This window comes from Benincasa hispida, chromosome 3, assembly GCF_027475165.1.
Source record: "Benincasa hispida cultivar pf3 chromosome 3, pf3_genome.v1.1, whole genome shotgun sequence".
Classification (NCBI taxonomy): domain Eukaryota; kingdom Viridiplantae; phylum Streptophyta; class Magnoliopsida; order Cucurbitales; family Cucurbitaceae; genus Benincasa; species Benincasa hispida.
The window spans coordinates 41372907-41386632 of NC_143480.1; the positions used below are offsets into that span (position 1 = coordinate 41372907).

At 31.2% G+C, this 13726-nt stretch overlaps 1 protein-coding gene across 1 annotated transcript; it reads right to left on the reverse strand.

Annotated features, from left to right (window-relative positions):
* Positions 1 to 4798: 4798 nt before the first annotated feature.
* On the reverse strand, positions 4799 to 11204 carry DCP1 (decapping 1). The gene is made up of 8 exons (XM_039027230.2): positions 10708 to 11204; positions 10431 to 10471; positions 10245 to 10294; positions 9567 to 9711; positions 7936 to 7992; positions 7134 to 7257; positions 5327 to 5803; positions 4799 to 5122 (listed from the first exon to the last, which is right to left on the reverse strand). The coding sequence occupies exons 1-8, from the start codon at positions 10864 to 10866 to the stop codon at positions 5066 to 5068; spliced, it is 1110 nt and encodes a 369-aa protein (XP_038883158.1). The 5' UTR covers positions 10867 to 11204; the 3' UTR covers positions 4799 to 5065.
* Positions 11205 to 13726: the final 2522 nt, after the last annotated feature.

Sequence of the window (13726 nt, forward strand, 5' to 3'; positions counted from 1 at the left end):
TTACTCAATTATTTTATTTTGTATTAATATTATTTTTTAATAAAAAACAAGTTTTAATTGTTAGGGTTGATGCCCTAAATCTCGTAGGGTCCCATAGTTTGTAATTGTAACATACAAACATTTTGTTAATGTAATAAAATATGTGATGTTTTATTTTAAAAATTAGTTGCATTAACCACAAACCAATAAATTAACATCCAATGTTATCTTTGTAGCTTAAACATGTATGTAGAGATATACAGGTGGATCATATTTAAGTGATAACCTAAATGATCAGTAATAGATGGACAAGGCTGGATGTCTTATCCTGGTGACACTACGAGTATGGTCTGCTTTGTAGACGTTATAATTGTTGTAAAGTGTTATAAATGATCTGATCCCAATCATTCATGCAGAAACGTGTGAGCATGGATATTCTATACAAATAAGTTTGTATAAGACCGAGCCACGAAAAGTTTAGTTTCATTATATAACGTCGTTTATAATAGAGACTTACATTTCACCAGGATGACCAAAGGTAACATGACACGAATCGTGAGTGAGTTGTGAGCTCCTGTCTATGAAGACGGTCATTTAATTTGTATAGGTCAGAGTGGCCAGATCACCGACACAACAAACCTATCATTTTGGGGATACGTCTGATTGGGGAGTTGGGAATACAGCTACACAATAAGGAATTCACTCCTTCCCTAATGACGTGACAATAGATAAATTGCTCCTTTAAGGATTGATTCCAGAACTTGAACAATATGGCGCCACACCTTCTCCTGGCTCGATAAGGTTTGGTTATAGTTGGACTATGATTTATTGTTCATTAGAGGGATCAATGGTACTTAATGAGTTAGATGTAACTACATGTTATTTTAGCCCAGTTGTACTTGCGAGCAATTTGTGAAGGGTTATCGTACTGTTGATTGGTTATATCCAATTGATACATAAATATATTTGTACTGCAGATAGTGCAGCTGTCGGTTTTTAGTGGAGTCCCCGACAGTTAATATATGATGAATAATTGAATTAAATGAGTTTAATTAATTATTCATGTACCGTTGGAGTTTTAAGCTATAGGTCCATGAGATCCCCTCTGTAGCTTAGCGTAAATTAATGAGAATGAATTTTTGGATTAATTTGAATTGTCAAAATTAATCGAGAGAGTTAATTATATGTGATATAATTAATTTAATCTAATTATATATATGCTATAATTACTATAATGTATTTGATACATTATAATATAAAGTTTATTTAAGAGGAAATAAATATTTGAACACGATTCAAATATTAACCATATGAATTTGATTCATTCAATTAAATTTAATATAAATGATATTTATATTAAATGTCACTGGTGAAATAATAGAAACTATAGGTTATATTATATTTGATACAATATATAATCTATAAGTTAGGTGTTATATTTGATATAACATATAGTTTAATATATATATATATTGTATGATAAGGTAGTTATCATATAAATATATATTAAATTGATTTATGAAAATAATTATTTTATTTTAAAAATTTTTGTTGGGAGGGAGTTGTAAAACGTGTAGTGGGGAAAAAAAGGTGTAGTTCTTCTTTTTCCTTGTGTGGTTTTCACAAAAGACTGATACACAAAAAAGTTATGTGAGAATTGCTGAATATCATCTATTCCTCTCAATATTCTCATAATCTCTCTCTTCTAAAATAGCCCGAGTCCACAAAATTCCAGGATTCTCATCCAGAGAATACAGAGAAAACATTCGTGGTGGTATCCTCTCTGACGGTTAAAGGGTTCAAGATTGTTCGTGATGAGTTTTGGAGAAGGAATATCGTGAAGAAAAGTTATTCAATGGTAAGGTTTCTTATACCCTTTTACTATTCTACAATTTATGTTTTAAAGCATGCTGCATTTTTCTTTTAAATGTATCATCTATATGTTCTTGCTATAAAATTTATGTTCGGTAAATTTTGGGTATTTGGTATGATCCCATACTTCTGCTCAAGGGTCTTCAATGGATACTTCATTAGTGTACTTTATAACTTTTAAAAAAATATTTCATTTGAATTTTTTTTCTCGAGATCGAAGTGTTACTAATTGAATTAACATATTTGATAAAAATAATACACTCTACCAATTTCGAATAGTTTTCTAAAAAAAATTGAATAGTTTACTTTTTACAATTATGTTTTATCTATAAAATTGAGGAAAAGTTGTCATTTATGCCATGCGAACCTTTTTCCTATTAATTTTGATATGAACATATAATCAGAGCAAAATAGATAAGAAATTATGGCTAAAATTATATAGCAATTTAATAAATTATGTGAATACTACACCTTTTTATCTATTTTTTTTTTCAAATGTATTATAATTAAAATGTGAGATAAGGGAATCAAACCTTATATCTCGAGGTCGATAGTACGAGCACTATGTCAGTTAAGTTATGCTCTTATTGGTCATTTTATCTCCATATCTCTCCCAATCTTCTTCATTCTTACTTTTTTTTTCACTCACATCAACCAACTTTCTCTTCTTTTAATCGATTATGCCTTCACTCATTTAGGAAAAAACTCACACATGAAAAATGTGAGGATAATGATTATATAATTAAATGAACAATAAGATTTTGAAAAATGGGGAAGATGAATGGTTTTGCTTTTAAAATTAAGAAAATTTTAAACGAATAAAATCTCCTTATTTTTTTTTAACTCCTCTATAATATCTATTTCTTCCAATTTTTTCTCAACTTCTCCCTCTATATCTTCCTCTTCCATGTTGTGCCTGCATTCTCTCTTCAATTGTTGAACTCGATATTGAAAACATGATAAAGGATTCCTTAAAAAATAAGTTGTATTGATTTTTTTTTTTTTTTAAATGTTTGCCGCCAATATTTAGAATTATTTTCCTCTTCCCTATTGCCTCTTTATTCTCTCGTCAATTGAATTCAATACATGAAGGATTTCTCGATTTGACAAAAAAAATGTATATAACAAAAATAAGCACCTACAACACTTTATTCGAAAAATGTTGCCAGCGAAAGCGCCAATGATTAGAATTATTTCCCTTTTCTCTATTGTCTCTTCATTCTCTCTTTAATGGTTGAATTCAATAGCACAAGAAGGGTTTGAAGAAACACTTACACACATTAATGATGGTTACCTTTGTGAGATGGATTGCTCTAAAAAATTTTATCCCCTCCATATTGATTAAATACGTGCATTGAAAGGATGTTTGTCGGAAACATGTCCCTAAGTAGGGTTTTGACATGTAATGAAAGGACCTTTAGTCAAAAGGTCTCTTCATGATGTTTTGATATGTGAGTTTAAATAACTAACCATTTAAGTTAAAGATATATTAGGGATATAACAAAAAATGGGGGGCAAGATGGGAAGATAAAAATTCTCTCTATTTTGCCCCTTTTAGTATAGTATAGATTTGCAAATTTGGCCATAGCAAATGGCTATGAGTGGCTTGATTGAAAGTGGACTTTTTTTTTTAATTTTTAAATCACATTCTATTTTATGTTTTTTTTTCTTGGTTTCAATTTATTTTTTTTTAAAATTTTTTAAAAAACATTTTTTTTTTTTTAAAAAACAAAATCTATGTCTACTTACTTTCTAAAAACAATCAATCCTATGTCTACTTCCAAACCAACTTGCAATATGAAACTTTGAATATTTACCTAGTAAAAATCTTACCCGTGAGACAAATGAATACAACAAAAATGCTCATGTTTTTGCTAATGATTTACAGAAATTAATGATAAAGATGATTAAAACAACATATAAGACCAAAGTGAAAGTTTGAAGTACTATGTGTATTTAAATCTCTCAGGGTAAGAATAACTCAACTGGCATTTAAGACGATGACAACCAAGAGGTATGCGGTTTGAATCTTTCTACCTCCTATTGCACTAAAAAAAAAAAAAAAAGTATTAAAGCATCATTTGTTTCTTAAAAATGTAGATGACCAAAATCCTTAGATATCCAGAACTATAGATCTTCGATATTTTTAGATAATCATATTTATTTTATATGAATATTTTGTAGATATCTAAAAATATTTTGATAACTATGTTTGTTTCGTATAATTTCTACTTAGAAATGTCTTAAGTTTACATAATGCTTCGAGAACGTCCTTATGACTATCTATTAATTTATAACTAATTTAATATAATTTGAACTTATATAACTTATATTTTTATCAATTTAAATTTCTTTTTAAATTAATACAATTTATATTATTTTTATAAGTTTTTTCCCTCAACAAACTAATATATCATAATTTTTTTTTTATAAAATAAATTTTAATTTTAATATCTTGCTAACAAAATAGTAAGAACTATGACATAACGGAAAAAAAAAAAGGAAGGATAAAAAAGTAAAATGCAGATACCCTCAACTCGAAAATTTGAAAAATCCATGTTTTAGAAGGACACCCAAAGCTGTTGAGATGCCCTTTGTGAGAATATCCTAGAATGCCCGAAAATCTCCAAATGTTAGGGCATTTTACAATGCTGCAAAACAAATGTAGTAATCCATATATCCACTCCATGAGAATTTGGGATGTCCACGAAACAAATGGCCCATCGGGGTTTTCGGTTTTCTTTAATTATAGTTTTACCATCCACATCTCAATTAGATACAAGTGGGATAATCAGGCAAATGACGAAAATTACAAAAGTACAATTGGATTAAAAACGGTGGTCAAGAACAAACACTAAGAGAAGTTCCCAAAACATGTAAACTCATCTTACGACGAAAAGACAATCAGCAGAAAGTGAAATCCAGGAAACAACAAAACTTGGAAGGATGAAGCAAAAGTTGCTAGCCTGAACCAAATTTAGGAGTGGAATAAAAGTAACAAACTGAAATAGGGCATTGCATATCACCATGCCATGCGTTTCAAATAAAAAAGAAGCTTAAGAACACCGAAACTCTTAATAATTTTACACTGAACAGAGACTCTACACTGGAGGAACCACTAATTTTAGACATAATTCAGAGTGAGTTATGTACACAACTAATTCACACACATATTGAACTCAATGAAATCCGCCTCTTGGCCCTTTGAAGTTACTCAAGAATGGTGCATCTTCAGCAGTGCTTGATAAAACTTATCGATAAATTGATCATCCTAACACATCAATATTACACAGGTCAGCCAGCACATCTCATGATTAAAATAGTTTTCATAATACATAAACTTGTGACGTGTGTGATTGAACTGGATAATGAAATGGAGTTGGGGGGGGGAGAGGAGAGCATTGGTCGTAATACTGCACATCTCATAATACATAAACTACTGGTCATAATACTGCTAAAAGATTTAGAAAGATACCTGAACAAGCATCAGAAGTGCATCGCGAACTTTGTCCCTGCTAATAACAGGCCCATCATTGAGAGCAGGAGCAGAACCAGGTGTAAGTGAAGGCGGTGGATTAGGTGGTGGAAATGGCTGGAGCATTGGTGTCCCATAAGGGCTTTGTAAATTAAGTGGAGGATGAAGGGTAGGCATAGGCATGGATGAGGGCAAAGAGGGCCTCATTGGTGCAGATGAGAAAGAAGGTGGTGGAAAGAAAGAAGAGGGCTTCACAAGATTAGTGACCTGATGACTAGCACTATTGTTTGGGTCAGGTGGTCCATACGGAGAGGTTAGCGTAGTTGAAGCTGCAATGGGAAAAGATGGCTGTGGAGCCAGCGCAGGAGCTGATACAACATTAGGAGCAAGCAAAGATGGAGGGTTTATAGCAGGAGCATGATAAGGCTGCCTTGAATCCGGTATATTTGGAGCATTGCTTCCAATATTCATAGCCGCCTGCAAAAATACCATCAATGTCAACCGAATGCCATTGGAAATAAAATAAACCACAATGAGCACTAACGAAAGCTCGGCAGAATGGAAAGGCATAACCACATAATAGCTGAATGTACAAGTTGCTTTGTAGATATTTCCCTGGTTTGTGAGAGAATCGGAGTCTTCCGAACATAAATTGTCGGCATAAGGCAAAAAAGGATTTCATTTCCATAAATGTTCTACATAAATTTATTACCCTCTTTTCTTGGTTGGGGGAAGGCGTATGGAATGAGAAAAATACAATTTTTACTTAGAGATGGAAGAAAGTACAAGAAAAGCAGCAAGGAGAGACGTAAATATTTAACAACACATTTAAAAGGGAAAAAACAATAGAATTATAATTATTAAGTTAATAAGTTTAGCCATACATTTTAGTAGGATACTACAAAAAAGGAACAATATAACAATAATTATTATTATTTTGTTTGCAAGCTTCTGTTGCTAAAAAAAACCCTAGAAGATAATTGGTTTTTTTTAATATCCGTGAGTGTCCAAGCTAACTTACGCGCACCTCAACCAATCTCACGATACAACCCACTTGACCCTACAAGATCTGGGTGTCAAGGAAATTTGTAGGAAATTAAATCTTAGGTAGGTGGTCACCATAGATTGAATCCATGACCTCTTAGCCCTTTATCAAGGCAATGTTCCCTTATTTACTATTAAGCCAACCCATGATGGTTCATAGAAGATAATTGTCTTATTTGCAATTGACTAACCTATGGAACAATTATGGAGTATCAAGAAAATGAAATTTAAATACGAATGAGAACGTTATATGAGTCTGGTCTCTCGCACTAATAAGACAAGCAATTCCAAAGCCAATTAATAGACGAGCTGATATATTTCTAGGTCTAGCAGATGAAAATCATCTCTTGATCAGTAAACTTATTTGTCACCATCATAACCATTTTACCCCTATTTTACCCCTGAAGTTCAATTATTGGAGAGATAGACATCTATGCCAAACAATACTTAAGTTCTGTTTCACAGTCGGAAGATTTTCACTCTGTAAAATAAAATTTCATCAGAATTTGGACTTCTTGCATTTTCTTTCTCATCCCTCATCCATTTTACTAAAAATGCGAGTTAGTTATGGCTTCCCAAAAACGCTTAATTTCTACAATATACAAACAAGGTTGGATAAGAAAGAGCTTACGGTAGCACAGGTTCCATAATATAAAGATAAAATATTAAGTCCATGAAAATGAAGCTAAAAACATTCCAACCAAAAAAAGTAACCCCCAAAAAAAAGAGGAAAAGACCAGAAAGACAAAGGTAGAGCACTAACACTAAAGAAGTTCACGAAGGATGGATCTTCAGGTGGATCAGTGACAGTAGAGGGCGGTGCTGAGGGCTCCAGTGGACCTTCAATCACTGACATTGTTGGCACTGCCTCGAGCTCCTCAAAATCACTGGGTAGGAAAATAAATACAAGAGAGTTACAAAAAAGTAGAAAATTAATTTATATGAAGAACTCAAAAATATCTACGGCAATCAGAAACACACTTGCCAACATGCAGATAGCTATATCCAACTTAGCAGTTAATGCACGACACTGCTTAACAACTTGATCAAAGAACAAAGAACTCCAAAACCAACAGGCCACCCTCCCTTTGGGAGCTTCAGTTCTTCAATTTAAAACTTGAGAACCCTTGAGGAGAATTTGGACTATGGTAGAGTTCAACACCTCCCTTTGCATGTTTGTAATCTAAAAGTCCAGTGGTTATCCTGTGTCACTTGTTCTCAACCATTGCACTTATTATTTCTTTTTGTACTTAGCTGCATAGGCTCTTTTTGCATTCCTCTCTTACATTCTTTCATTTATCCTATTGAAGGCTTGGTTTAATTTGGAAGGTAAAAAATGCTTTCCAGTAATCCACATTCCAATCTCATAAGCAGGTAACATGATATGGCCCTTTTTTATGAGAAACATGATGTGGCTTCAATCAACCAAGATGCAATAACTCGTATACAAGTAAATGGCATGCAATAGTGTTGCCAAAAGGTAATTACTGTACAAATGACGAAACTAAAATGCTTCAATCTCATACAAAATTTGCCTAAAATTACTATAATAACATTATTGTTACCCCTTGCTTGAAGAAACTTTGGACTTCAAAGGAACCTTCGAGAATGCATTAAGTATCCTGCAAAATAAAAGGCACAAGTACACCTCAAGTAAGAAACCTATAAAATATCACTGTAAAATTTCTTGAAAATACAACGAAGGTCAAAGTTCTAATATTTTAACAAGAGAAGATCCATGCAAAAGGTGAAGAAGAGACTCAATATCCTAGCCTAATCATGACAAATGGAGGTGAGTATAATGAGCCATGAGGAAAAAAAGGTCTTGCCTAGGTAAAGTAAGTATGCAAAGGAAACCACAAAATGGTTTCCTTCCCCCTCCCCCCCCCCACAAAATAATAATATAGAACAACGTGATTAATAGGAGAGAATGTGTGTGGATGGATGGAGGGATAAGACATCGAGCACCATAATTCTTTTTCCTTAAGTTCCCTTGACCCATAGACACCATAACCCAATGAACTAGGTCCACCCATCCACCCTCATCCACAACAAAATCTCTCGTGATATATCAGCCAAGCTATCCATAAAGAAATGTTGAATACAGGCAACATGTCTTAAAGACTTTATTGAATTAGAGCTGTTCTCTTTCTCCTTCAGAAAAGTGAGGGGTTTTGCATCTTTGGTCTTCCTAAAAGTCAAGGGCTCAAAAAGATGAACGATTTTGGTTACAACTTGCAACTCTGAAAGGCACAAACAGTGAAATAGCCACCTGCCTACCAAACACAATGAACTAGTAGCCAACCTATCCAATTTAAGCCAAAAAAATTATAAGTGCAATGAGAGCCTTTGCGAGAATGATATTAAATCTCAACACCAACTAAATAACTTCAAGAATTTGATGAGGCAATAAGAGGCTAAGCTTGAAGGTCAACTGAGGCAAGAAGAGGCAAAGACAATTTTATGTTCAAAGCTATAACATTGATTATTAACAATGAACCAGCCTCATACATATTTTCAAGAACACCACCATAGCTCATAAAGTAATGCTCAAATACACAAATTTGCAGAAAGAGAATTTTATTTGGATGCCAATTAATAGATAGGGGTCTAAATATGCAAAACAGATTGCAAAAGGAAAACCCTTCTCTACTTTTTCATTCTTAGCAACTTAGCCGAGGAAGTTGGGCTAACATAAAGATGCTAGTTTTTTCGTTCTGGAGGTCCTCTCAAGTCATTGGATTGGGCTTCATAGTCAAGGAAGAATACTGTAGAGCAATGCTGGGAGATCCCTCCTCTGCACATGCTTTATTTGAACCAAAAAAAAAAAATATGTTTTCCAACAGCGGATGTAAGGACTTCTGTAATCATGTTGGATATCTTACAATGTACAGCACATATCCTTTAGTTGGAGTGCTTAACTCAAAGCTTCATGTACTACACCACCCACTTAATTCTTAGATTGGAGAATTTTCTGACAATTTTCTCTTTCTGTCAGGAGCTGCTTTTATCTCCCCGACTTTTTTTTCTATTCCTTCCCTTTCATGGAAAGTTTCATTTCCTCTAAAAAAAATAAAGATCATAACAGTGGTCTAATTGATAAAATTTTCACAAAACCCAAACTTCATATGCTAGTTTCATGACGATAACCATGGTCAAACTAACAAGATATCAATGAATAAAAAAGGTATCACACCTGCTGAAGAGGTTTGCAACATCCTCGCATTCCCGTGGATTGTAAAACCAAATGCCATTAACTTCTTGAGCAGCATTCCGGTACAATAAATAAGGAGCTTGCACTTCATACTCAAAATCCCCAAGTAGATTCTCCACTAGATTATCTGGATAAAATAAATAGAGATATCAAAAGCTAAGGTTTGAACAAACAATAGTTCAATATAATGCTATCTATATTGATCGTGAGTAATTTCAACAAAATTAGAAGTTCAAATCTTGTTGAGAACCAAATGGATAATGCAGTTTACAACATCCAATAAGTGATTTTTACTTACTAGCTTGCCTATTAAAATTTCAAGTTGCATTTACACAAATACCACTACCACTTTTCCCTACTATGAAAAGATAGAAAATTTGATATAAGCTCGATCTTTGATCATTCTTAATTCCCATGTTAATAAATGTGCTGATCTCAAAATCTGCTGTAAGTTATTTGTGGCCAGCACAATGATTCTGACATGTTTTGGAATTCATAGTACGATGTTACAAGAGTTCTAAAAATTCACCATGTTTAGCAATTAGCTCTATAGGATATAATGTCGATATTGAGAAGATAGTTTTTCTTTTCTTTTTTTTTTTTTTTGCTAATTGAGTAAGCATTGCACTCCCTAAAGTTTTCAATAATGGCATTACTAACCTGTGTTCCGTCGATTCATCACAATGAATTGGAACCGAGGTTGAGCATTCCTTAAAACAATAAGACACTTATATTAAAATTAGGGAATTCAAAAGATCTCTTAAGGCCAAACAACGACAAACAAACATGTACCCAGAAATTTAAAATTATTAAGAGAGAGAGATAAAAAGAAAAGTAATGGAAAACCTCTTCACTACGAAAAGGGATCCTTCTACATCCTTGCGACTCTGCAACCATAAAAAACGAGATTAAGAAACATAAGAATATTAGAAAACAACCAGATGAACCATTTAACATTAACTTAGGAGAGATTACAGGATAGGAATGAAATTACTAACTAGATTTCATTCACCCAAACAGATCGATTAGGAATTAGAAACATAGATCTTAAATTCCACCACCCAACATTTACGCTATGAATAAAAACCCGAACGACAACAAAATAGCAAGTTTTAAGACTAACCCATTGATTGGTCTCGATATTAAACTCATAGAATGTCACATGCGCTGCGGTGATTAAAATCTCTTCAATGAAAGGATCTATTCTCTGCAACACAGTAAGATTAAGCATTTTGGTGCTCTGCTGATCGAGATTCGGCATCAATTTTCCGGATTGAGTCATCTTCAACCGACAGAGGAGACTTTCGTTATCTTAAACCCTTGGATTTCTTCGCTCCTGAAACTTTCTCTGCCCTTTTCGTTTTTTTTTTTTTTCCCGGGAAAGTGATGGCTGTTAAAGAGAGAACGAGACCGACCGGCTTGGAGGTTTAATCCGATGAAGATGGAAAGTGGGCGGCTGAATTATAGATCGTTAATTCTCTCAATTTCCAGTTCTCAACATCAACAATTTCAACACTCTTTTTCTTCGTCTGTATCTTTTATCTCAATTTTTCAATTAAAAGATTTTGGACTTTGCTTATTTTTCTGTCCAAATTAGGTTTTTCTTCCATCTTCTTTATTATTTTTTTTTATTTTAATAAAAGCAAAACCCTACATATTACCCAAATTTTGTATTGTTTGTCTTAATTTTCAGATATTTTTTAAAAAAAGGAAATTAGGCATTGTCTAATATATATTTTTTTTTAGCTTTTCAAACACTACATATCTTCATAATATTATCAATCACGATAAAATTTTTATTTAAACACGTAATTTCTTAGTTTGTTTATATCTTAACCAATTAAATTATATTTAGATTGAACATGATAATATGTTTGTTTTTTTTTATTATAAATAATTCATATATGTTGGTGAATATTTCTTCTAACATTTAACATTTAATATATGTGTATACATTTAACGTTATAATTTTCTTTTTCTTTTTAACAAAATTATTAAAGAAAAATTTTATAGTTCATACTCTAAATTTCCCTCTCACTGTTTTTTTTCCCCTTTTCGAGAAAATTTCCCCTTCCATGGTTTATGGGGTTTCAATTTTACTCTTCATTTTTTTAAAAAAAGAATTTTACTTCGAGCCCTTCAAAATTTAGATATTTTATTAATGACGTTGAATTTTGGATTGATGAATCCAAAGTAGTTTTTATCTTTTTAGAGTTCTAGTTTTACTTTATTAATCGATCAGCAATAAATTTATATATTATCTGACTTCTCATGCTCTTAATTCTACTACCTCGTCTATTTGGGTTGTTACTTTTCTCTCCTCAAGAGAGATGAGTTTGCGACTTACCTTTGGTTGCATTGATTTATTGATTTATTGATTTTTTAGTATAGTATGGGAGGGAGATTCGAACAATAGATCTCTTGGTTATTATTGAACTATGTTCACTTTGGTAATTTATGGATTATTTTCTCAAAATTATCATACAAGTGTTTACCCAACAAAAATTGTCACATAGATACCTTGCTCAACGATGAGAATGTGGACAACAAATCATCAATATTACTAAGATGAGACTCATTATTAATTTCACCCCATTTTTACCAAGTATAATTTAATTAAATTAAAAATTTAAAGTTAAAATGGTTGAGCATGATAAAAAAAAAAAAAAAAAAAGAATTGATATGATTATATATCAACTTTAGAAGCATTATACTTTTTCTACAAGGAATATTTAAGCTCATAATTTTTAAAAAACTATTTTCATCTATGTAATTTTTTTATGTTGTCGTCTCATGTTTAAAACCTTTCAAAATTTAGAGACTATAAAAATTGTTTTTAAGATTATGTTTTACTTTTGAAATTTGTTTAGATTCAAATGTGTTTTCAAGAAAATGAAAATTATATCAAAATAAATTTAGAAAAAAGTAAATATATTAAAAAAAAATATATATTTATATACACTTTGGATATGTTTTAGTTTTACCTATGACTTTATTTGGACAGATCTATTCTGTAGTTGTACCGATCTACTTCAAGTTACATCCTTTATTTGATTTATATTATAATAGAAAATTGCTAAAACTATAATAATAATAATAATAATGATAATAATATATATTGAAATTAGTATAGGTTATAACTTATAGTATATTTTTATGGCATTGGAATATAGTAGTATTTCGACAGCCAGAAGCATACTGAAACTGCTAGTTTTCTATCATTTATTTGTTTATTAGTGTACGTTGCCGCTAATGATTACGAAATTGATTAAATAATAATAATAATCTTCCTAAAATAAAAGATACGAGTATATTTTAAAAATTTATAGTAAAAGAATTATAAATAGGGTGTTTTTTAAAAAAATTAAAAAAAATATTTAAAAATATTTACACTTTTAGCAAAAAGTTCTAAACTTGCTATAGTGTAAATATATTTTTTTTAATTTTTCTATTTATAAGAATTTTCCTTACAAAAACAAGTTTTGTAAAAAATCAACAATAAACTAATAGTGGGATTAAATTTTAGATTTATTAAAAATATATGGATTAAAATTGGACAATTAGAAGTATAGGAACTAAAATTGAACAAATTTTAAACTATAGGGACAAAATTAGTATTTTAACTTATTTTGATATTTACACCTTGATTTTTTTTAATACAATATATACTTATTAAATAGATATGAAATTTTATTTTAGATTATACATGTATTTGTGTTGTCCACTCTGATGAGACTACATTCTATTCTAACTATGCTAGAGAAAAAATTCAAAAATATTATTATTATTATTATTATTATTATTATTTTTTTTTGTAGTAAACCTTTATTAAAGAGGCCAACAACTATCTATAATCATTATGTCAGTCGAATTACACTCTTGTTGGTTAAAGTTGAAATATTTTTCAAACTTTTAGTAATCACTTATAATTAAACTAACTCCATCGAAAGATATCATATCACTATCATTTAATTGTTGATGTTCGAGATTCGAGATTTGAGTCACTATCATGTTTGGAGTTTAGACTCGCTTTTTTGGCTTATGTACTTCCTAGCTATCATCCAACAAGTCCTTTGAAAAAGTTTAATTTTGACTAATAAATTATAGATTGTTTTTAAACATGAGAAAATAAATTAAAATAT